The sequence below is a fragment of the Canis lupus genome, chromosome 35 (assembly GCF_048164855.1).
Source record: "Canis lupus baileyi chromosome 35, mCanLup2.hap1, whole genome shotgun sequence".
In the NCBI taxonomy this organism is placed as follows: domain Eukaryota; kingdom Metazoa; phylum Chordata; class Mammalia; order Carnivora; family Canidae; genus Canis; species Canis lupus.
Genome location: NC_132872.1, coordinates 28515032 through 28541827, shown reverse-complemented (window position 1 = coordinate 28541827; position 26796 = coordinate 28515032). Strand labels below are relative to the sequence as shown.

The window sequence follows — 26796 nt, the reverse complement described above, 5'->3', positions numbered from 1 at the left end:
TCAAAACTTCCGAATCGGTGTGGGAAATCATTACTTTTTTTTCTCCTTTAATATTCCATCTCCTAAGGTTTGGTAAAACATAGAAATGGGATTCAAATGTTTGTATTCCACTTAGTTGTGACTATGATGTATGCCATCGGTTTGTGTCACTGTTGTTGTACCTTAAGATTGTAGGCCTAAATGCTGGTGTTATTTAAAGTAAGCTAAATGCGGTAATTAAAAAAGGTTAAGATTACCACTGCCTTAAATAGTAGCAGGTACGCAAAATATACCACAGGCTGTAATTCAGAGAGCATCTTACAGGGGTGCTGGGTGGCTCAGCTGAGTAAGCCTCTGCTGATTTCCATGCAGGTCATGAGCTCAAGCCCCTCATTGGGGTGGAGTCTGCTTGAGATTCTCTTTCTCCTGCTTCCTCTGCCCTTTCCCCACTGCTGCACCTGCACACTTGCGCTCTCTCTCTTTCAAGAAATAAATGCTTAAAAAAAAAGGCACCTTACCAATATCATCTAAAATAACTGCAGTCTGGGGGCACCTGGGTGGCTCAGTGGGTTAAGCCTTGTGTGCCTTCAGCTCAGGTCATGATCCAAGAGTCCCAGGATGGAGCCCCCATCAGGCTCCCTGCTCAGGGAGGAGTCTGCTTCTCCCTCTGCCCCTCAACAATCTCGTGCTCTCTATGTCGCTGCTTCCCAAATACATAAATAACATCAAATAAATAAATAAATAAATAAATAAATAAATAAATAAATAAATAAATAAATTAACTTCAGTTTTAAAAATCTATCAGCTCTCTCCCATATGTAACAAATAATTTCAGATAGAAAATAAACCTATTAGAAGTTATTTGAAGAGTTATTTCTAGAAGTTGTTCTAGATATCAGAGGATACAGTTCATACAGTTTACAATGAAATTACACTGAACAGAATTCTTTCAGGTGTAGTTTCCAATAAGTGTGCTATAGATCTACTAAAATAATTCCTGTACTGCTCTAGTCATTCTGCAAGTCTCACAACATTGTCTAAAATCTGGTTTTATATGTTTTTTTTAATCAATGTGACTTTATTTTTTCCATTTTCATATTGAGTGTTCATAATGTGCTAATGGTAAGGTACTGGAATATCATTGTAATCTGATTAAAGGTGAGAATAATTATTTAACTATTTGCTATTTAATAGTTACTTAATGAATAGTTATTTAAGGGGTATAAATGGGAAACCAAATACCTTGAAGTCTAAGATAAAAATCTAAGATCCTCACTATTCTCAGCCTGGTCTGGTGGAAACATCACTGAGAAGTCCTAAATCTAACCATAAACTAGTACAGAAGTGAGCAAGAAATCTCAACTTTAGGATTTCTGTATCTTGGTCTTTATTTTTTTTTTATTCATTTATTTGTTAAAGATTTTATTTATTTGAGAGAGAGTGAGCACAAGCGGGGTGGGGTAGGAAGGGAGAAGCAGCTCCTTGCTGAGGAACCCAGTGCGACTGGGGGCTCCATCCCAGGACCCCAGGACCCCAGGACCCTGAGACCACGACCTGACTCAAAGTCAGATGCTTAACCGACCGAGCCACCCAGGCACCCCTCTGCATCTTGATCTTTAAAATAAAGCGGCCCGGCTAGAAGAAACACGAAATCCCCTTACGTGTAAATCCTCAATGTTTTTCTTTGTGAAAACAAAAGAATTTGATCAGTCACTTGCTGAAGAGTAATTATCATTTTTGTTAGGTTAATTAACATTTAGTTTAAAATATGTTTCTGGGATCCCCGGGTGGCTTAGCGGTTTAGCGCCGCCTTTGGCCCAGGGCGTGATCCTGGAGACCCGGGGTCGAGTCCCACCTTGGGCTCCCTGCATGGAGCCTGCCTCTCCCTCTGCCTGGGTCTCTGCCCACCCCCCACCCCGTGCCTCTCATGAATAAATAAATAAAATCTTTAAAAAAATAAAATGTTTCTGGATTCATACACCTTTATATAATTATAATCTGTTAAAAGAACTCAAAGTAACAATACCCTTAATTTTGAATACCAAATTTCCCATGAAGTTGTATCCAAAATAGCAAAATTTTAAATCACAAAGGAAAACATAAATACTTTGGGTTAGCTGTTATAATCTGCTTCTGCATATTCTGACTACATTTATTTCAGGAAGAGTCATGCTATACTTATACATGATATATAATTGATTTTCCAAGTGATATGCTACTCACACAAAATAATATGGCAAAAGAGTAAGAGTTGTGGTATGTTGGAAAGACCAATGGAGATTGAATAGAAAGATAATTTAAATGCAGATTGTGACAATTACATCAAATAACATGTATAATTTTCCTGGAATCAAGTCCTAGCTTTTCAGCCAAAAAAAGTGAATAACTGATATTTCATCTATTGATATAGTGAGGATTCAATCAGCTAATATTGACTAAATAAATCTTAAATAGTAAATCACGATAGAAATTTAAAATATATTTTCTCCTTGAGGAAATTTATTTATTCAGATTCTAAATAATGTCTGCTTTCCAGAAATATAGCTATTTCCCCATTTAAAACATGTACATCTGAAAACATTTATTATAAATATTGGCCAATGCTCTGCTATAGCTTATCTTTATTTATTTTCATTTTGCTATCACTTGCCATCACTTGCTTTAGAACAATAGATATTAGCTTTAAATTGGTTTGATTTTATTTTCATTTAAATCTTGAGCTGGTGACTATTTACATTACAAATTAATTAGGGTATTAGGAAGATATGTCTTATGATGATCTTTGATTAAAATAAAAGCCTGTGTAATAATTCCCTTTTACAGATGAATGAAAATTAGGAATTTCTTTTTCTCCAAAGGTTTGTTGAATAAAGGTGGGTGTTTCAACAGGCAAAACTGTGTTTGGGCATGATCCTCAAGTGTCCTCTGTTAGCCTGACCTCAATTTCTTCTTTTGGCCTTCAGTTTTCCCTTCATGTGGACCACTTTGGTAAAGTTCTTTGATCTCTTTCATGAGGTCTCTTTCAGCCCAGCAGTTCTCAGTGTTTACATTATGTCTAGGTTATGTTTGTCTTGGGTACAGAGGAAGTCTTCTGTATTTGCTTCCCTATGCTGTGGTTCACAGAACCCAACGAGGCTAAGATCATCTCCTTCCACCTGCATGTAAAGGAATCATCCTGTTACCAAAGATGCAGAAACTCCAAAACTCCATGTGGCTCCTCAAGATCCTGTACTAACACCACAGAATCATTTCTTGCTGGAATCTTGCACCTTTGTAAACATACCCAGAAGGCCCTCTGCTTTCCAATCCTTCAAAGCTCTCTGGAGATGAGGTCACCGCTTCCCTTTAGGATTTAACACCTTGGAATAGCAGACATAGGCCCCATTGACGTGGAACAGTGGACTTTCTACCCACCTTGCTTTCCTTATGAGCCTGCTTTCTCCTTCCCACCTACGCAGTCTGTCTAGCGTCTGGAGTTCCCACACATGGAAAGGCCTTACTCAAAGGAAATGTCACACGGGTTAGGTCAGCTTCTCTAGATGCAAAGCCTGGGATCGCCATTTATTTTTTCCATCTACACAATTGATTGTCTTAAGGAGGTGCCCTGAGAGGGATAAGGTGAGGTGAGATGGTGGGGGGCGGGGGGGGGTGATGCTAAGCAAACAAGCATGTGTCTCCTCTGAAGAGGAGCTTCAGTCTAATACCATGAAGAGGCTCTAGAACAAAAATTATGTGACAGTTTATCCTACATTAAGGCCAGGTCATTTGCTGAGGTCTAGGGTGAGAGCAACGTTGGTTCCATCTGTCGGAGGAGAAGAGTGTCAAGGCTCCCAAGAAAGCACAGCTAGCTGTTAGCAACCAAACTATATAGCGGCTGGGAAGTGGCATGCAGCCACTCTTAAAGGGGCCATGGGCAACCTCTCCAGCATAGTTGATTATTATCTACATTTTTACCTGAGTTCCCCCAAAGAAAGACCTTAAGGTACGGAGGTAGGTACAGAAAATGTATTTGGGAAGTGATCTCAGAAAATACTTATGACTGTTATCAGAAGGAATGGAAGCATGGGTAAGTACCCCCAGCAGTCCTTGAATTCCAGACAATCTTTTCACTGCCCTGATTATGCAGCAATAATCTTGGCATATGATGTAAATAATGTTCAGTTACATCTTCTAGGATAATAAATGCTTTCTTTGGATCTTGACCTATCAGCATGAGGAGCCCACAGTGAAGAGGGAGGTGTTACGGTGTTCCCCATACTGGAGACTTGTGTTTTCTGGTGAAATTAGTCTATGTCTCTATTCCCACAAGCTAGAAATTGCATAGATGAAAACCCGAATTCCCCAAATGGATTAGGAAAATGATGAAGACAAGGAGCATTTCTACTTCGACTTTTTGGTTGCCAAGATCTTGTATTTTAGTTACTGGGAACAAAGCAACAGCAGCAGTGTGAGTCGTTGTTGGTTGAACAGGGTACCCCGTCTCCACATCACATACTCGTCAAGGTAACACTTTTCCTGAGCCTTTAAAAGGTCACCTCATATCACATCCGGTCAGCAGCTGAGTGATATGAACAGAAAGAGTTGATCCTATGATCACGTGCTCTTCATTGTTTTGCAATTCCCTGGGTCTGAGGCTGTATTATGGTTGATCCTATTACCCTGAGTCCTCTGAGAGTGGTGCTGACACAGTCAATGTGGACAGTCAAGGGAAATTTATTTCCAGAATATGTGACAATCCCAGAAAATACAAATTATTACTCATCTCTCTTTCAAGAAAGAAAATCCAATAAAAAAAAATCCAATGTAATCAACTTGCCACCATGTCTCCATGTCACTTGCCACCATGTTGATTCTCTTGAGAGATAGTAATATATTGAGGTTAAGGGTTCAGGGAAATAACCTCAAGAGGGGTCTGAGGATCACAGAACGCAAAGCAAAAGAATATGAACCAGAATGATATGTGTCACCTGGTCTCCACCTTCCAAGAGATCCACTGCCGCATTTTGGGTCTCTGGTACAAAACACTGAATCTAAGACTCCTCAAGAGATCTGGATACTCCCTTCCCCAGTGTTTGTTGCTCTGTTAGATGTCTGCATTACCCTTTCGGCAAAAGTTGGGGGAGGAAAAAATATGTGCGTATTTATATATGTGTGTGTACACATACTTGTCGCATGGCAGGTCTTAAGAGGACCAGATCTCTTCTTCAGCTGATGGCCTCTGAGATTGACAACAAGGTCGGTGTTTAAGCAGAGGGTGGGGTTGTGATTTTTCCCTATTTTCACTTATTCTATTTCAGTTATATTAATAATACAAAGAATATATTAAATAATATATTTCCATTATTTGTTTAATTTTTATGGAGACAGTTTATCTACACAAAAATGAACTTATTTCTTATTTCTCAATGGCTTATAATTGGATTTCCTAAAACTACAGAATAATCCTTTTTTTTCCCTCCTTTAATTATGTAGTTTGGTAGTTGAATACTGACACATTACTATGATACAGAATGCACTGAGTTCTGGCTACGTTCAGATTTAGTCAAGAATGGATATTGAATAAAATAAAGTACTTTTTTCTGATTATGATAATTACATGCTTTTCCACTTTGTTTTTTTAAGCTTACATTTATTTATGTTTTAAGTTTTTATTTAAATTCCCATTATAACAATGTAATATTAGTTTCAGACGTACAATTTAGTGAATCAACACTTACATACAACACCCAATGTTCATCACAAACAACAGGTGTCCTCCTTAATCTCCATCACCTATTTAACCCATCCCTCCACTCTCCTCCCCCCTGGTGACCATCAGTTTGTTCTCTAGTTAAGAGTCTTTCTTGGTTTGCCTCTCTCTTTTCTTCCTCTATGATCATTTGTTTTATTTCTTGAATTCCACATACACAAGCACGTGAAAAGATGCTCAACATCACCCATCAACAGGGAAATATCAATCAAAACTACACTATCACCTCACAGCTATCAGAATGGTTAAAATCAACAACACTAAAATCAACAGGTGTTGGCAAGGATGTGGAGAAAGGGGAACCTGCCTACACTGTTGGCGGGAAGGCAAACTGTTGCAGCCGCTCTGGAAAATAGTGTGGAGGGCTCTCAAGAAGTTAAAAATAGAGCTACCCTATGATCTAGCAATTGCATTACTAGAGATTTATCCAAAGAATGCTTTTCCACTTTAAATTTATTTATTTGCAATGTATTTGTTTTCAGATGGTTTCATTCTAGTGGGAGACTATTTTGATTTACATCATAAAAACATTGCCCAACAGAATAAGTATAACCATATCAAAATTAATTTGGAATCAATTAATTTCTGTAAAGATTGACAAAGTCACACCTAACTGCAAAACCTCCCAAAAGTGTTTGAAAAATTGTCTCCTTCAAAAAAGGGAGAAATATATGACAAGTGAGAAATATTTTTAAGGGTACAAGCTTCCAGTTACAACATAAATAAGTTTTGGTGATATAATGTACACATGATGACTGTAGTTGACGATATTGGATGTTTGAAAGCTGCTAAGAGAGTATGTTATAAAAGTTCTCACCACACACAAAAATAATTGTAACTGTGTAAGATGTTGGATATGTTTCACTAACCTTACCTTATACCTTAAACTTATAAGATCTAAGATCTTATATGTCTGTTATATCTCAATAAAGCTGGAGGAAAAAAAGGAAACAAGATAGCCTAAAACTTTATATGAAATTATATGAAAGAATCACGCATTTGTAACACATGTCTGGAAGATTTCCTTTTGTGAATGATTAATTTTGTTGTACATCGGAGAAGATGGGAGACACCCCCCCCCCCCCCCACCGGCCCCAGTTGGTAGGATGCTGAGGGCTGGAGAAGAGAAGGCTGAGTGGACCCAGCTTCCACTGGGTCCTAGGGTGACAACTGTATACGGAGTGGCGAGCCTTGAGGAAATGGAGAAAAGGATAGAAGTTTCCTTTAATCCTTACACCCTCTTTCCTTCATTCTAACAGACTCCTTTTGTTTTATAAAGGTCCATAGCTGAGAAAACATATTTGATTCTCACTGAGCCCACTGACCGAAAAAAAAGAAAGAAGAAAGAAAGAAAGAAGAAAGAAAGAAAGAAAGAAAGAAAGAAAGAAAGAAAGAAAGAAAGAAAGAAAGAAAGAAAGAAAGAAAGAAAGAAATCTTTGCTATTACTAGATTGATGTCAACCTTGGAGACAAATCATTGCATTGTAAATGTCGCTGTTCCCTGTTAAGGTCACAAGAGGCCAGCATCTCCGATGTTATTTGTGTTGCTTGTCACTCCGCCCTCAGTAGAGATGTTAAAAGGAGACAAGGAGACCTGACACGTCTGGAAGCCAGGCCCCGGGGGGACCCTGGACCCTGTTCAGTCTCTGGCCCACAGCAGGCCGGAGATGGGCGACGCTAACCAGAAAACAAGGATGTATTTCAGAAAATGTTGGCAAGGACAAGCAACCAGAACTGCTCCTGGCAGGCTGTCCCTAATCTGAGAATGGCATATGCTGATGTCCGTTGGCCAGCTCCCACATGACAGATGTCTTTGGACCAGGTCAGACAAACAGAGCACGAAGCACACAATTTGTGCTCCCACTAGACCGGGCCTACACTGTCCCATGGAAGGCCTGCTCCCGCAGCAGCCCATTTGCCTACCCTGACCGTGGTGTCTACCCGTTTTCTTCACCTGTGCACGTTGTCATTGATTTTGTTTTCGTCTTGACAGCCCCCTCTTCCAGGATGAAACACTTCTACGTGCCTTTTAAAATTATTTATATGACTTTTAAAAATTGGTTTTGATGTAATTCCTTGTTTTCCTTTTTGTTCTTCTTTGTCTTTCCGTACTAGTATCTTCTTGAGGGCCCAGCATGGGGTGGGCACAGTGTCTGAGGACCGCAGGTAACAATAACACGGATCTTTTGTCTCTGCAGAGCTTAAAACCTGCTCTCTCCGAAAGGAAGGCCTCAGTTCATTCGGGTACAGCACAATCTCTCCGACACTGAGCCTGTTCAGAGATGCTCTGAGGACGCAGGAGAGGAGCCCCACCCTGTAGGCACTGGGAAGTTTTCCAGAATAAAATGACTTCTTCCAGGTCTGGGTGTCAACTAACATCAGCCAGGTGGATGTGGGAAAGAAGGGACCACAGACACAAATCATGGGGCCATGAGAAAGTTCCTCTCAACGGAGATTTTTCAGAAATGAGAGGAAAGCTAAGAAGTTATGTATTCCAGTGCCATTACTCGGTTTTATTATGCAAAATACATCAAAGATGTATGAACATGAACGGGACAGCGGAAAAAAATGTAAGAAGTTTTTTTCAGTAATCCAGGGAGAAATGGTGCTAAGCTAAAGTAGCCCAGGGGCAGAGGACGGTGGGAGGAGGTGGATTCGGGCTGAGGCCAGAGCGAGGGCCTTCGGGGGCGGGGCCTCGGGGCGGGCGGGGCCTCAGGGGCGGGGCCTCAGGGGCGGGGCCCGGGGGCGGGGCCCGGGGGCGGGGCCGGGGACGGGGCTAGGGGGCGGGGCTCGGGGCGGGCGGGGCCTCGGGGGCGGGGCCTCGGGGGCGCAGGCAGCCGCGCCGCCACCACCACCGCTCGCTTCTCTGCGGGACACAGGCCGCCGGGCTCGGGTCGCGGCGCGTCTCGGCTCCTGCCTCGGGAGGATGAGGCCTCGCCACGGGAGCAGCAGCCGGCTGGGATCGCTCTGGCGGAGATCAGAGCCCAGCTGAGCCGGCTGCCCGTTCCGAGCCAGGACTGTAACAGCCGTTTTGCAACGTCGGCAGGTTTCTGGGCTCGAACTTTCAGATTTTATTGCAGGAGGTGGAGGCTGCGCGGGGCGGAGCTGAGAGCCCTGCGCGCTGCGGGGATCCCGGGCAACCGGGCGGACACGGAGCAGCCTGCGTCCTCGTGAGCCCCGGGGTCCCGGCGAGCCCCAGGGCCCCGGTGAAGCTCGGGGTCCCGGTGAAGCTCGGGGTCCCGGCGAGGCCCGGGGTCACGGCGAGCTCCGGAGGTCACGGCGAGGCTCGGGGTTACGGCGAGCCCCGGGGTCAAGGCGAGGCCCGGGGTCACGGTGAGCTCCGGGGTGACGGTGAGGCCCAGGGGTCACGACGAGGCTCCAGGGTCACGGCGAGCTCCGGGGGTCACGACGAGCCCGGGGGTCACTGCGAGGCTCGGGGTCACGGCGAGCTCCGGGGTCACGGCGAGGCTCGGGGTCACGGTAAGGCCCGGGGTCACGGTGAGCTCCGCAGGTCACGGCGAGCTCCGGGGTCACGGCGAGCTCCGGGGGTCACGGGGAGCCCCGGGCCCCGGGGAGCTCGCCTCGGGTTACGGGTGGTCGGGGTGGGTCCCGCGGCTCGCAGAGCTTTCCCGGCGTCTCCCCGCCCGCGGCTGGTGCCGGGACTCGCGCCCCGTGAGAGCGGGTGAGGGGTGAGAGCGGGACCCGCCGCGGGCGTAGCTTCGAGCGCGGAGCCCCCCCCCCCCCCCCCGCTCTTCGGGGGGAGCCGCCGCCCGCCCGCTCTTTTTAAGATTTTATCTATTAATTTGCGAGCGAGGGCACGAGGGGGCGCAAGGGAGGGCCCCTGCCCGGGCCCCGCCGGCCCCACCCGGCCCCACCCGGCCCCAACCCGAGCCACGTGCCGGGCCCGCACAGCGTCTACACTGCAGGGCGCGCGACTCCGGAACCGGCCCCCCGGGCGGCCCCGTGGGCGCGGGAGCCGCAGCCAAGAACCGGACCGGCCGCGGCGAGCCCCGGGCTGCGAGGGCGCAGTGCCGCGGAGGAGCCGCACCCGGAGCCCAGCCCCGCGCCTGCAGCCCGAGGTACCCGTGCAGACGCCTGGGCCGCGGGTTGCAAACCGCAGAGCGGCCGTCCTGCTCCTTCTCTTCCACCGACACCTCGCATGTGTGTAAGGAGCGGCTTAGTTCTACTGCGTACATCATCCGTTTTGCGATATATATATATTTTTTTGACCTTCTAAAATACCAGTAAAAGTCATCGGAAATTATTTCAAATAGCTTTATAGACTTTTTAAAAATGAACATATGGCATCTTTCTGTTGCAGGCATTACTTTCTGTTTTTTAGTCTCTTAAATCTTCTTTTCTTCTCATCTTTTTATTGCAGTATAATAAACATAACCTGAAATTTACCGCGTTAACCGCCCTTCAGTGCACGGTGGCATCCAGCACAGTGATGCCCGCAGCCCCCAGCACCATCCATCCCCAGAACCCTTGTGAAGGGGACACTTTTTCCTCCTTTTTTTTTTTTTTTTTTTTTTTACATTTTTATTTATTTATGATAGTCACAGAGAGACAGAGAGGCAGAGACACAGGCAGAGGGAGAAGCAGGCTCCACGCACCGGGAGCCCGACGTGGGATTCGATCCCGGGTCTCCAGGATCGCGCCCTGGGCCGAAGGCAGGCGCCAAACCGCTGCGCCACCCAGGGATCCCTCTTTTTCCTCATTAAACAATGACTCCCAACGTTCCCTCCTCCCAGCGCCTGAAAACCACCATTCCACTTTATGTCTCCTTAAATTTGACTCCTGTAAGTACTTTATAAAAGTGGAAAAGTACAGTATTTGTGTTTTACCGACTGGCTTATCTCACTTAACATAATGTTCTCAACTTTCATTCATGTTGTAGCATGTGGTAGAATTTTCTTTCTTTTTCAGATTGAATAACATTCCACTGTAGGTTTTTTACGACATTTTGCTTATCCATTCATTCTTCAATGGATACTTGGGCTGCCTTAAAAAAAAAAAAAAAAAAGAAAAGAAAAGAAAAAAAGAAAGAAAATATGACTTAAAAAAACCCTGTAGGCTTCTTGGTAAAAATCAAGATCGTCCTTTTATTTTCTGGAACTGCTTTTAGGCCTTTTATGCAAATAGCTTACTAAGGAGAAGAGTCTTCAAATTCATTTTTCAAGTGATTACAGTGTGTCATTAAGGGGTAAAATGACAGTTGAGGTCACCAATCCAGTTTCTATTACATATATCTAAGTCTTTCCTAAGAGAAAAATAATTTTATAAGCTGTTATAATTCTGTCCAGACCTAGTTATATAAGCTGATATCTCCACTTAAATGTCCAGGACGCTTATGGTCTTAACATGTCTTCGTTACAACCTCATTCCCAATCAACTGGCATTACCATTCACTCGTTGCATAGGACAAAACATCAGAGCAATCCTTCTGTACTTTATTTCCACGGCAATATTCATATGATTCTAAAATCCGTCTTGGGGCACCCGGGTTGGCTCAGTGGTTGAGCATCTGTCTTTGCCTCAGGTCGTGACCCCACGGTCCTGGGATCGAGTCCCACATCAGGCTCCCTGCATGGAGCCAGCTTCTCCCTCTGCCTGTGTCTCTGCCTCTCTCTGTGTATCTCTCATGAATGCATAAGTAAATAATCTTTAAAATAAAATAAAACGTGTCTTCTTTACCAAATTGTATGTTGGAAATATTAACCACAACTTCCTATGACTTATATTTGTCTAGGCCACTATTTTTTTCACTGTCCTCTTTTTTCTGGACTAAATAATTGCAAAACTTCTGTCCAATCCCTATAGCATATTTTCCATATGAGAAGCATGAATAAATTGAAACACTAACTAACCTGCCTAAGATTGTGTGAAATCTAAACTCCTTATCAGGAAATCCTAGGCCTTGCACAAATATCCCCTGTTTACTATCCAACTATGCTCATCCCTGTGCCATATGCCTTGGCAGGTCTGCAGTAGTACGGATAGCTCCTCAAAGCAAGAAAACTTTCAGTAACCACAGTATGGATTAAGCAATGATCTTGAAATGCCAGGCTGAAGTTTCATTATCAGCTTCGTGTGAATCATCAGGCAATCTCTACGAAATGTTCCATTTATACCTGAACAGAAATGATGTGTTGGCGTGTTAACACAATTGTGTTCCATCTTTTTAATTCCTCATCCTTAGGGTTCTGTGGCTTTCACACCAAATGTCAACTTTGGCCAATTCAAATCCTAGCATTTCTTCAGTGATGTAGGATCATATATTGTATAGGGATCATATGTATTCAGTGGCTCTAGGGAAAGAGAAAAAGGAAAGCTTATTTTCCAGCTGGGGATGTATGAGGAAAGTACAGATGTCATAGGTAATCAGAAACTTGTGTCAAGCCTTTCTCTTCTTGAGTCAAATTCCCAAAGAGTCAAGGAGCAAAGATGAATAGAATGAGGGGGATTCTGGATTTTCATGGATTTTATTTATTGCTCCCTTTTTGGGGACATCTTCTAGAATCATGAGTTTCCCAAGATACAGACCATGGTAGCATACGCCAGAAACAAATTGGGTGATTGGGTAGACAAGACATCTGCAGAGACTGGAAGACTCAGGGGACTGTGCCTGTTTCTTGATCCATCAATGCAAACCATCCTCTCTTCTGGTGACATGGGTCACATAAATGTACTCCGTCTCCTTCCTTCTCCTGCTCATGTCACACAGAACAGAGTGATTAAATGTTCCTTGCACATCTTTATAGTAGAGTCCATGCTAGTTTCTCGTACTGTTTTGGTATGAACAATTTTTTTGACATCTTTTTCCTGCCCTAGCAACTTGCATTCGTCCTCAGGGAAAGAAAGATACTTATCTACAATTTGAATATAATTATGGATTGAGAGAGTCTAAACCAAATATCAATTCAATATAAGTCTGTAGTTGTTAAAGGAAAGTGTGATAATCTCCAATTTTCTATCTTCTTAATGATATCCTACAGTTATATAACACTAGACACCTTGTAAAGAATGGACAGCATGGGGGAAAAATAACCCATAAAATCACAGGGCAAGAAAACAATGGTGGCATTGAAAACAATTGGATATTTTGAGATTTAATAGAGGTCAAACTAGAACCGATCTTTCTTGAAAGCACTATGCAGTGCAATCAGATGGAAGAAAACAAGTTTGCAAAAATCGCTACATATTTATATAAATCTAATTTTCTCTGCTTTTTCTGGTCAAAATAAAACAGACCTTCAGGCTCTTCATCTATCTTTTTAGTTTCATTTGTCTTTTCTAGCTCTGTCCCGTGTTTCTTTACTTTTTGATTCAATAAATTTTATGTATCCTAGAAAATGGTTTCATGTGAAATTTGGAAAGCTGATAGGAATTTTATGAAACTTTAAACTGAATACTTGCATTTTCAATTTGATAGAAATCTAATACTGACTTGTTTTAATTAGACTTTGATTGGTTTGCATTTTCAGAATATTCCATGGCTGAGGTCAGTGATGATAATGAAAATGTCAGTATTTGTTTGGGACCAATGAATCAATGGACAAAGAAAAGGTGCCACTTTTTCATGACAATATTAGTTAATGTATTGGTGATGGGTCAATGAGAGAGACACTACCCTGAAGCTTATTAAATGTATGATTTTGTTGAAGATTGATGACCCTATAGCTAGGGTTTTGTACTGCTCAATTAATAGCAATAGATTTATTGAATAGAGAACATTGTGCATTCTCCACATAACTTCTGAAACAAATTATTGTGAATAGAGTAATCAAAATGATATATTAGCAGTTTGAAGATGAATAAGATGTTACAGAGAACTAGATAAATTTATAGAAAAACTAGGAGTGTGTGTGTGTGTGTTTGTGTGTGCAATTGAGCTGCAGTAACAGAAGAGTATAAAGGAAGAGAGAAGTTCCTTTATTACAGCCTGCCTATAGACCTAAATTCTGTATTAAATGCTATCAAAATAACATGATCAACCACCCAAATCTTTTTTTTGTTGTTGTTAGATTTTATTTATTTTTTTTCATGAGAGACACAGAAAGAGAGAGGCAGAGACACAGGCAGAGGGAGAAGCAGGCTCCATGCAAGGAACCCAACGTGGGACCTGATCCCGGGATCCAAGATCACGCCCTGGGGCTGAAGGCAGACGCTAAACTGCTGAGTCATTCGGGGATCCCTCAACCCCCCAAATCTTATCATCTTCAAATCAGAAGAGTCTTCCTCAAAACACAGCTTACTTGCTTGTTTGTTTTCTCTCATTCTTTTTTTTTTCTTTTTTTACAGTATAATGGGTTAATAGATAAAAGTTGAGTTTTATCAAAAGGTATTGAGTTAAAAGGATATTGAAAACAATGTGAATTTCTTTAGTTTGAAATTTATTTGAGCGATTATTACCATTTTATGTAATAAAATATTCAAGAACTGTATAGAATATAGGTTCATATTTACTGACAAAGTTCAAAGCAATAATTTTCCTTTGCAAAGCATGGTTAATAATAACTCGTTGCTGTTTTATCCAGGTTATAATCTGATTTTCTTCCATTTTCTACTCAGAAATTTGCTTTCTAAAAAGGTGTGCATATGAAATATGTAAATAATAGTCTAAATATGAATTTTTCTGAAATTGTAATCTCATTCAGTATGAATTGCATTCAAAAGTTTGTGTTTCACTTTCCTCCTCTACTAATACAATAGCAAGCAAGGTATGTTTTTTACTAAACTATGATTACTTCAAAATCTGTGCCCAGTTACCCCAGTGTACTTAGACAAGGTGCCACGTTATACTTACGCTATTCCATGTGTAAGTTGAAAGGCATTGGTCTGGTTGAAGAAAATAAAATCTGAGATCAATAGACAACTGAACGAGAAAAGTTTACTCGAGGACAGTAGTGTAAACATTTCTACATTTTATTCAATAATTCCAGCTTACCACTTTAACTTTTATTCTTAGGTAAAAGTAATTCATTATGATGTGAATATAGACAAAGTTCTTCACTCCTCATAAGTAAGATCAACAAACTATTTAACATCATTGTAACTTTCCTATCTGTGAGCAAAAACAAGAACATATTGACAGATCCTGTGGTATTTTTATTTAGGAAGAACAATTTAAGAATTGTTTAAGAATTTTAAGGTCCCAAAATGAATTTTTGAACTATATATACACTATATCTCCCTATTATTTTTTTGTCTAAATTTCAACTGATCTAATTTGATTGCAGTGTGTTTCTTTTTAATTTTTTAGTGAGATAGTAGGAAGAAATTTAAATGAGGTTTTGTTTGTTTCTTTTACTTAATGTATATCTTTTTATTATCCTATATCATCCGTAGATTGGAAAGAGAATGTGGTTTAGGGTATAAGAGCACATTTCTAGAAATAGGCTCTGTGCATAAATTCACTTCTCTGAAAAAAATAGTCACTTCAACTCTTATTTTAAAAGTGAATATGAGGGGATCCCTGGTGGCGCAGCGGTTTGGCGCCTGCCTTTGGCCCACGGCGCGATCCTGGAGACCAGGGATCGAATCCCACGTCGGGCTCCCGGTGCATGGAGCCTGCTTCTCCCTCTGCCTGTGTCTCTGCCTCTCTCTCTCTCTCTCTGTGACTATCATAAATAAATAAAAATTTAAAAAATGTAATTGGAATTATAAAAAAATAAAAAAATGAATATGATTGTAATGATGAACTGATATCTGAAAGCACTTACACCCTAACTGGGCACAAGAAAAGCACTAAGAACTGTCAGATCTTAGTGTTTGCCTCTGGATAAAATCCTGTTTGCCTCACACCAAGGCTCAGCATCCAGCAGAGCAGAGGAGGCCTTCACACTTCCATTGAATTTCTTCAGCATCAGGATCACATTCTCCTTCCGTTGTTAGGATGTCCAAGACCTCTGTTGTAACTGTAGTGAACCTGGTGTCAAAACTGTGACTAAGAATGTGCGTGTTGCTCAAAGGGCCTCACATTTTAAAACTATGAAGGAAAAAAAAAATCTATCCCTTGACAATAACTACTTTGTGTCTGCACAAAGCTACGCAATATTAGATGTATATTCACGCTTTGAAAAGCTAGTCTTCACTGTTCCATGACTAATAATCTCAATTATTGTGCATCTGAAATTATGCTGCATTTGCCAATTGATACTTCTTGGAGCTTAACCTTTTGAATTTGATGGAGGAAATCGCTCATCTGCCACCATGAGTTTGTTATGAAAATGATCAGGGCAAAAAATTGAGATGATTATTTTTACTGATGTATAGAGTGAACTTTAAAATATATACACCAGGAAATCTAAGGAAAGGTTTTATTCTGAGTTTGAGGATGCTAATCAATTGCTTAATTAATTTTAGTAGGTTAGAAGTTTCAATTTAATTTATAGATCTGGGGGAAGACTTTCATATAATATTAATACATGGTCCCCAAATAATCTGTATTTCAAAAACATTATCTCCACCTGTATTTTGCTTTTTTCCTTCCTAACTTCCAAAGTATTAGTGACCCCTGATGTAAATTTTTATTTTCATAAGAGATTGATATTCAATTAATAAATAAGTAGGCATTTTTCCTTAGGTAAGATGTTATCTGACAGAGAGAACTTCAAAACTTAGTAAGAATAGAAAAACAAAGTCTAGATAAAGGTAATTATAAATAGAGTTGATTGGGGAAAATAATATTGAGATATTTAGAAAATGGAAAATGTGATCTTTATCAGTGAAAAATTATTTTTAAGGTTTATATCCAACATTAAAATATGTGGTTTCTTTTCTTTTTTCTTTTTTTTCTTTTCTTTCTTTTTTTTGTTTTTTTGTTTTTTTGTTTTTTTTTTGCTTTAACAAGACATATGTAAAGCAATGGACTAGAGGGTGGAAATTGCCCAGAGAAAAGAGCAATAAGATGACTAAGTTTTAGGAACACTAATATACAAAGATCAAAGATGATTAGACTACTCTAATTGGTGAAGATGACTCATCAGAATGATTTAATTTTCCTTTCCAGATTTGATCAAAAGTTATACTGTCTCCATGAAAATAAAAAAAGTGAAGACTGGCCTACAGTGAAGTTCCTGTGATCAACTTTGGTATAAAACAGTGTTTCTGAAATCAGTAGTCACTGAGATGTTGTTATTATATCCTCATGTGTTGATATTATTACCGTATATGCAATATTTTGTGACTATGTCATTATTCATTGAATTATGGAGTAATATTTTAACATTTATATTGTGAGACTCTAGGCACTGAAACTATGAAGACAACTAAGGGATAGCTCCTCGTAAGGAGACATTTATGTGAAAAATTGCAACATAATGTAATAACAAGCTTTGAAATAGATATATGCCTAAGATGTTAAAGTTGTACAGAGAAGGAATCTCATTAAGTTGAGAGAAAAGTCAAAGAATTCATCCTGTAATGTCAGATTGACATTATAGCGGTGTCATAAAACTTGAGAGAATTTAAGCCAGGCAAAGAGCAGGCAAAAAAAAAAAAAAATACTGCCATAAAAGATGAGAAGGAGCATATTGATTTTAAGAATTATAAACTCTGTGGTCTACTGTGATTAACAGAGGACAGAGGTTGAGACTGACAAGAGTTTTAGCTGGAGCAGTTGGAAAATCCTGGAGATCTTCTGTGATGTGTTCACAAATTATGTGGGGGTTATCGGCAACCAATAAGGATTTTAAATAATCAAGAGATTTTTACGTTTTAGAAAATACAAGTAAAATTATTTGGAGAATGGATCAAGATTGCAAAATGGATACAAATATCTTTTGTCTTTCCTATCCCTAACTTCATTCAAAAAGGGAGAAGGAAGGAAAGGATTTCAAAGTGAATAAATCAATTGATTTATTGCACTATTAGGAAAAAAAAAGACAAAAATGTCCCCAGGAAACTAGAATTTTGAGTAATTCCTAAAAGATGAAGGACTGATGGGAATGATTTTATATAGAAATAAAACTAGAAGAAGCTACAGCACAAGATGACTGCAGGTAACCACGAGGATGCTCTGAGCTTACTCAACCTGTGGGAAAAGCTGCAGGGAGTCCTTGATCACATTTAAGGGATTATTCACTGAGAAAAACATCAAGGCCAGATAACACTCCCTCCATGCTTCTTGGTTGTTGAAAGTAGCGAGGAATATTAGTATTTGCAACCAGATCCTAAAGCTGTGAATTGGATATAAATTATGGAGAGGCAGGCATTTTCTAACATTCAGCACATCACCTTTTCCATGGTAGTGGGAAAAAGTTGTTTTAAATAAACCAGTAATTACAACAAATAAAACCCGAGAGAAAAATTCAAATATAAACGAACATAGAATTATGGATCTTCCAATATCTTCTAACATTTAGAGAGAAGGCAAACAGTAAACGAAAAGCAAAAAACCTAGCTCATAGGTATAGAAAGGATTTTGAAACATTGCCCAATGTATTTTTAATTCAAAGTATTTATTATGATTATGATTATGTTTGCCCTGCGCATCTCAAGCTAAAACAATTAAGGATAAGGTATACATTCCTGCAGCAGAGAAAAAAAATCACTGTTCAATTTTCATTTTTAGAGTAAGTGCAAAGAATAAGGAACTTTGAAAAACATCTTAGGTTTAAGGAGAGAAGAAAAATACTAGTATATCCCAGGATGCCAAATAGCAGAGGATTCAGAGTACTTTATTCAGAGTAGTCATGTGGGATATGCAATAAAGGAAATTTCTGCGACAATATAGAGCAGAGGTGTTATTTTGCTTGGTGGGTGTAAGGATGGAAGAATCTGAAGAAATTTAGAAGCTTTAGGAATGTACTAATCTATTTGTCAAATTAATTCAAATTAATTCAGCAAACAGACCAAGGATCCCAACCCTTTATAATATAATAAACCCTTTATAATTTTGTTCTAATAAACAACAGGTAGGAACAGGGAAAAACAGTTCTTGCTTTGGGAATATAGAAACTTGAGATATTTTGAGAATTTGAACTTTGAGGTAAGCTATGCCTAACGGCCCGCTTTAACTGTGAGAACTGAGTAGCAACACAAGACTGGTCAAAAAGACCAGAAATAGTGGCTTGTCATGGTACAGATGAGAGAAAGCCTACATAGTACCCCTCCTCCAAATCATGCACAAAATGTGTGAAGTTGAATTTCTGCATATGGAAGTCAGAATGCACAAACTTTATAGCTGCTTCTCCCACTTAAATTTGTTCATACAATACGTTTTTTGGCTGGTGTCAGGTGACACTTGGTGGTGTCAGAGCTTCAAATTGCCTTTGGAATTCTATTCCAACGACTTTACAGCTTGATGTTCTAAAAATAACTCATTCTAACAATGTTAGATTAGGTATTTCCTTCTGTAAAATGGGAAAAATTACAGTACTTAGCTAATAAGGTTATTGAAGATAAATACAAATAATATGCAGTTGACCCTTGAACATGGGTTTGAACTATGTGAGTCTTACACATACACATGGATTTCTTCATCAATGTAGTACTGTAAATATATTTTCTTTTCCTTATGGTTCTCCTAATAACATTTTCCTTTCCTAAACTTGTTTTATCATAAGAATACAGTATACAGTACATATACAAAATGTGATTTATTCAAATATTTGTGTTATCTATAAGGCTTCTGGTCAGCAGTAATTGAGTTTGAGAGGGGTCAAAAATTCTACATGGATTTTTGACTGCATGGGGGATTGGTTGTTCAAGTGTCAACTGTAAATCATAAGAACTATTGATATATAAATTGGAACACAATAAAGTAAGTTTCACATGGTGCCTGGGAAATGAAATATGGGTGATGAAGAAGATACGATTGTATAGCCCTACTCATACAAGTCACGGGGAGACAGAAATGTAAGTTACATATGTAAATTTACATTTTCTAATAGCCACATTAAAAAGAATAAAAGGTAAATTGTGGGTAAATTAATACATTTTAATTATTTGTTACTAAGTCTTTGAAGTCTAATGTGTATTTTACAATCACAGTACATCTCAGTTCACACTAGACACATATCAAGTCCTCATTAGACACGAGGCCAGTAATTATCATATTGCACAGATATGACTAGAAGTGATAGGATAATATTCCTTCTGTCTGGCACATGCATAGCAAGTGAATGGCTTGCTTTCCCAAGCATTGAGATCAGTTCAGTTTCTAGAAAATAGAGTTCCTCAAAGCCGTGGTTTGTATGTATAAAAGAATGACAAAGAAATGCATGAAAAAAGTGAATCAATAATAAAATACAAGTGTATAGAACAACAAAAAATGGCAAACCAGTTGGTGCAGTACCAATAATATGGTAAAAGAATAGCCACAGAAGTTAGACACATTACAAAGAAAATAAAAGATTCTATATGTCATGATAAGCAGTTTGAATCTTATCCTTAAACTTTGGGACAATCTGCACTAGGGAATTCTGTAACAGAACCAATAGAAGATTATACATATACATTATATATAATATGCATATATATCATCTGTCTCATTTACATAAATATGTATATGTACACACAAGAGAGAAAGAAAAAGAGAAAGGGAAAGATTGTTTTTAAGAAATTGGCTCACACAATCGTGAAGTGTGGCAAATTCAAAATTGGATTTGACTCAATAACTGGTTTATCAAAAACAAGCGTAGAACTGAAAGCCATTATATAAATATACATTCTAGTTTACTGACATTTTGCAGAACCTCTATAATTCATTATATTTAAATTCCAGAAAGGGTAATTGTGATGCATGTAAAATTCTAAGATCAGAATCACCAAGGCGGCCTTTAGATAGCACCAAATACAGAAAAACTTTATTAAATATTAGGATTATATTACTCTTCATTATGTAATTATTCCCCCCCTTTCATTACTAAGGATGTGGTTTAAAATTATATTGGCTTAACTTTGCTCTGACAAGACTTTGTCTCTTTGCCTAACACAAATCAAACCCCTTGCAGCATGCAAGGTTTCAATCAATAGAGTACACTTGCAGTTTCCAGAAAGAAGTCATGAAAGAATTCATATTCCACTAGATAATTTTAAAATAGGTTTATTAATTGAACTGCAAGCATTCAGTTTAGTTTGTGAGGTAATATCATGAGCGTGAAGCTAGTAATGTGTTATTGTTTCCTCACAACTTAAATAGTATTAACAAATTACTAGCTTGAAGAAAATGCGCTAAAAACTAAAGTCCTCATAAAACATGATTAATGTTTAAAAATGAAATTCAGTGACTTAACATAAATTCCACCAAATTTGTTAGCAAAAATTTGTTCCTTCTACAATTGAAATAGTGACTCACAGTTTATTAACTATATCCTGGGATTAATTTAAGTACTTCTAGAGAATGTATTAATTATTTTAGGGCTCTTGGGTACCATTTGGCAAATTCCTACTTTAGTGTATTAAGTGGTTTCTAAATTATTATAGTACTTACTTGTCTCTTATGTTAACCCTGAACTTTTCACTATTAAAGATAAATTTAGCCTAGGGTATTCTAAGTTGAAATATCAAATAAGAGGCTAACGATGGCCGGAGGTTGATGGATCCCTGAGAGTCGAGCATGCTTTGCCTTTCCTGATAACTCAAGACAGGGTGTATTGTCAAACCTCTACGAGGGTGATTAGAAACATTTGCTTCACTGGCACAAAAAGAAGATTCTCTTCCTATTCTATCCTCTGCCCTAAGCATTCAGTAGTCTACAATCTGCTACCCACACATTTTCTGCAAAGGCCTTATCTTTTATCTTTTCTCTACAATGTATTATAGATTTTCCTTTATTATTCTGTAATTATTTTAATTATGGCATTTTACAATAATATGCTCTAAATTTTAAATATTTTCTAAACGATGGGCCAATATGAGGGCAACTTTGAATCACTCTCCAGCCCGGTCCCCACCACACTTTCTAAACACATTCACTGGTGTCGGGTTGGTGTATATTCCTCAAATCTCTTCTGATACCACCCAGTGTATATCATATGCACGCATGTATATAAAATATGTATCATATCCATATACGCCTTAAGAGACAGACATATTATTGAGGCATATGGTATGAGTGAGTTTATATAAATATATATCACAAACTCTGTGTTTGTCCATATAACAGAATGACCAATCTGATAGCACATAGGTGTCCCATTCAATCTTTTAACCAAGGGGAAGAGTTTCATGAAAATAAAATTGCAGTTTGTTCTTCTGGTACCTTATAGATGGACATTTGGATCAGTTCAATTCTCTTGGATAAAGTTTAAATAAACAATAAGATTAATATTATCTCAAGTAACAAGAAATGTGGAGGTCATGTGTTTTCAAGGATGGGTAAACCAGGAGCACTGGGACATCCTCAAACTGCTTTCCGTAACTGTGCTTAGCAATCTTCACCATTTTAACATTTTCATTTATGATCACAAGATAAAGCAGTTAAGCCTGCCAACATCTTCTCATGTAGCCACATTCATAGTAGGAAACAGCAAGTCACTTACACACGACCAAAACTCATATCAAGTACTAATTCCTAAAATATTGTAATGGTTGATTTTACACCTCAACTTGAGGACTAAGGGATGCCCAGTCATTTGGTATAATATCGCTGGCTGTGTCTGTGAGTGTCTCAAGAAAAGATTAGCACTTGAATGAGTATGATTATGATCTGTCAAAGTAGGTTCGTGAATTGCCACAGAATACCAGAGCAGGGGGTACATGGGAAATCTCTATACCTTGCCCTCAGTTTTGTTGTGAACCTAAAACTGCTATAGAAAAAGAAAGTCTTAAAAAAAGACAAAGAAAGGAACAAAGGAAGGAAGGAAAAGGGATATCAAGTACCAAGTCTGGGAGAAAGTTTCAATGTATTTTGGTAACTGAAAAGTCACCATAGTGTAAGATTCCATATGCCACTATGGGAAAGGAAAAACTATGGAGAAAGTAAAAAGATCAGTGGTTAACAGGGGTTCAGATGAGGAAGGAAGGGATGGACAGGTGTAGCACAGGGGATTTTTAGGGTAACTAAACTATTCTGCATGATATTGTAATGGTGCAGGATGCTGAGAGTGGAGAAGGAGATAGTTCATGTGAGGGGCAGGGAGTGTAAGGGAACTCTAGTTTTTGTTTGCTTATTTATTTTTAGAATCAAAACTGCTTTAAAATTAAAGCATATTAATTTAAAACACAGAGAAAAAGAGGAAATCTTGTAATAAGCCTTTCTGAGAGCTATTGTCAAAACAGAAAACTTCTGGGAAATAAATTTCTTGAAAATATGGATTCAGAGAATTAATGGCATCATTAGGAAAGAATTGCAACTAGCATATGAAAACTGAAACAAAATTATCTATTTTTTCTTAACAACTAAAAAAATATTCCTATTTGTTAAATAGAAATACATTATATAGGAGAGTATAAATGCATAGGTTAAGGTTTTCCTTTTCTTTTAGGACTTTTTCATATAAGATTAGGAGACATGGCCTGATTGTCAGTAAATTATGATGGAACTATTAAAAGAAAACATAAAGAGGAGTATCACAGAAAACAACAAATACTGAGATTCTTAGGGAGTCAGGAGTTTTTTGTTTCAGTTATCAACAATGATTTTGGTAAATTATGAAAGTCATTTAGCTCCTGAAACCTAAGAGAAAGCATATATACTATGTTTCATAAGGAAAATTTAAAGATAGATCATTGATAGATAAAATAGACATGGATGAGGTATAAACATAGGTACATATATAGACATATGGATTGAAGATATATTAGCATAACACAGAATATTGAGAAGAAATTTTAGAGTAAAACACATATCAAGTTGCAGTCTTCTAGACAAACATAAGTAACAGGAGGATTCAATAGTACAATGAAGTGAAACTGTACTAACTTCAGGTAATATCCTCCTATGATTGATAAGGAGGTCAAATAGATGAAGGAAAAGAATAGAGACAATCTGTCCTGATTTCTTTAGAGCTTTTTTTTTTAAGATTTTATTTATTCTTAAGAGACACAGAGAGAGAAGCAGAGACACAAGCAGAGGGAGAAGCAGGCTCCATGCAAGTAGCCCGACGTGGGACTCGATCCTGGGACTCCAGGATCACGCCCTGGGCTGAAGGCAGAGGCTCAATCACTGAGCCACCCACACGTCCCTCTTTAGAGTGTTTTGATCCTATACCACATGAAATCATCCTTTACAACCTCCCTAAATCTGATCATTGACCCTTGATGAGTGAACAACTTTTACTTCGATCCTTACAGTAGTTTTCAATAAATCTGCCTCAGTGTTAAGAGCCTAAATATATGAGGGGGAAATTTAGATTATCTTTTAAAAAGTGCAAAAATGCATTCTAAATGATCCTAAATGTTTTGAAGAGAAAATAATCTATTCAAAAGTTGGATGAAGTTTTATAGGGAGAAGGGAAGATATAGGGAGAAGGGAAGATATGTATACCAAAAAGAAAAATATATAAAAATATAAATACAGGTGTGAAATTTTAGAGGAAAGAAAATATATGGTGATTCTTAAAAATGATTGACAGATAACAAGAATCAATCACTAAATACCTACTCATTGAAGCCATTTATTAGTTTACACACTGAACAGACCTCATTCACGACTCTCAATTGGTCATTACAAAATCCACTTATAAATTTCTACACTAATATAGATTAGAACATCATCTGGTCAAAATTTCACTTAAAATACTTTAGCCCGCCAGGGTTGACAAAAATTTTTGAAAACTGTATAATTCTATTATGATACCTCTGTATAATAAAATAATAAAAATACACATATTGCAAAGGGGCCGCCTATAACATCACGAGACATGGCCTTACTTTCTTGGTTTTTTACTTAACTCAGTTATTTCAGTCTGGGATAAGATGTGCATATGTGTCTCAGTTTTCCTTGCTTACCTCCGGACAAGCCAACTAAACATATTTAATCACACTGGATAGTGGATCCTCTGCAATAAATCTTCATTGGACAAGTGGATCACCCAAAATAAATCATCCGTGGGTGAGCGAAACAACTTTGCTCAAACATCCATGGAAAAAGAGCTCATCCATCATAAATCAAAGATAAATAAGTAGATCAGCCTTGATTTACTGCCTCCACCAGTGAATACAGTTTTGCCTTACCTAAGGTATACCAGGATTTTGCAAACAGCTTATAGTTTAAAAAAATATGGGAGAGTTAATTCCCTAATATTGCCATTGAAAGTCTGTTTTCCAGTGAAGTAGTAGCTCCATGGATAAAATAAAGAGCAAAATGAGTTGCTAAGTTTTGTTCAGTCACATTAATTTAGCAATGGAGTGTAACATAAAAAGAACTTTGAAAATATCGAAAACTGAGTCCAAATCTCAGTAAGTCTATTAGTAGGACCTTAAACAAATATTTTTTGTTAATACAATTACAATGATAATAACCAACATGATAGGTATTTTGAAGAGTAAATGAGATGTTCAATAAATACAAATATATATTGCTCACATATTTTAGAATATCTCTGCTGTCCCTAGCACTGGGATATTAAATAAGGCATATGACACACTATTCCTATTTTCCCTGAGGTAGAGAGAAAAGTGAATTAATTGCAAAATAGTATGATAGTAGTTTGGGCAGACCTATAAATGAAGAATTATTAGAACAAATAGCATAATTAAACTGTAATCAATTGGCAAAAATTCTAAGAGGAAAAAACTTGACCTTCAAGATGAGTCTTAAAGCTTAAAAAACACATTTGATGGTCAATAGAGAAAAGTATATGTGTAAAGATTAGCAACTATGAGAATATACTCTGTGGACTATAAAAAAATGTAAACGTGTCTACTTATGTGTATGCTTACCTACATAGGTGTGATTAGAAATTAGCTCAGCAGCTTTAGGTGGGGATCAGATCATAAAAGGCCTTCTATGCCTTGCTGGATACTGTGGATTTCATCCTAAGCCAATGGAGCATCACTTAATGGATTTTATGGGGGAATTATTTAATCATATTTGCATTTTAGGAAAAAACCGTAGTAGGTAGGGAAGAGTGGACCGAAAAAAATCAGTTCAATTGCAATATACCACTGAATAGTAGGATATATAATTCTTATATACACCAGGAAATATGAGGACAAGAGATAAGCCAGTTAAATGTGTATGGGAAACTATATATTAACATATAATTTATTTTATTTGTTTTTTTATTTCTTACATATAATTTATTTTATACACTCTCCTTATATCTGTGTTACAGGATATATGTATATATCTTCTATATCAGCTGCGACTCTTATCACATCAGCTGAAAAAGTCACTTTTTCCACTTGCATTTCATATAAATTATTGTTCTACAAACTGCAACATCAGATGTATCTCGACAAAACATTTCCTGTAGAGTTAACATACTACATAAATTCAATAATTCGGTTTCATCTTTGTAAATAGGATATAGATGTAAAAAAAGGAATAATACTAATGATGATCATTTATACATGCAATGATATTTTTGTTCTGTATTGAAAAAACATCAATACATATTTTTAAAGATCAAATATTTTTGTATAATGCATCTCCTTTATAGTTATATATATATATATATATATATATATATATATATATATATATATAAATTGATGTGTAATTCCACTATTGAATTTATCATGACTTACTCTTGTAAAAACAAGCTTTCAGCCTTTTGGCAATGTTAACTGATTTATTAATTTTCCACCTTTCTTTTTCTTATACTTTTCAAATTTCCTTTCATATTCATTTTCAGACTTATTTATTAGTTGATCATATAGTTTGTATATTATTCCTAAAAGAATGTCGGTTTAATTTAGGCTGATTTTATTTTAATCATTATTTTCCCAGAGTGACACAAAGTTTCAGATTTTATTATCTAATTTGGAGAGTTTGTGCCTTGTGAAGTAAAAGAGAAAATCATCTTACTTTCTCCTGATGAACTTAAGTTTTATAAAAAGCATGCTTTAAGGATTTTGATTCTGGTTGCATGTTTCATTTTTGTTCACGTGGAGTCTCAGAGAATTATGTTGTATAAGCAGAAATGAACATGATCTTTGTTAGTCATAGACAAG

The 26796-nt window shown here is 38.1% G+C and overlaps 1 protein-coding gene across 1 annotated transcript; it reads left to right on the top strand.

The window, feature by feature from the left end:
- The first annotated feature begins 8273 nt into the window (after nucleotides 1–8273).
- On the top strand, nucleotides 8274–16702 carry LOC140625020 (uncharacterized). Its single transcript, XM_072812195.1, has 5 exons — nucleotides 8274–8297; nucleotides 8754–9892; nucleotides 10287–10529; nucleotides 13215–13296; nucleotides 13755–16702. Exons 1-2 carry the CDS (start codon nucleotides 8274–8276, stop codon nucleotides 9411–9413), a joined length of 684 nt encoding a protein of 227 aa, XP_072668296.1. The 3' UTR covers nucleotides 9414–9892; nucleotides 10287–10529; nucleotides 13215–13296; nucleotides 13755–16702.
- The last annotated feature ends 10094 nt before the right edge of the window (nucleotides 16703–26796 follow it).

Excerpts from the sequence above, each read along its gene's own strand:
- LOC140625020 (XM_072812195.1), top strand. The coding sequence starts at position 8,274 with ATGAACGGGACAGCGGAAAAAAAT. Across the intron at positions 8,298-8,753 it reads ACGGGACAGCGGAAAAAAAT|CCGTTTTGCAACGTCGGCAG; the intron begins GTAAGAAGTTTT and ends GGACTGTAACAG.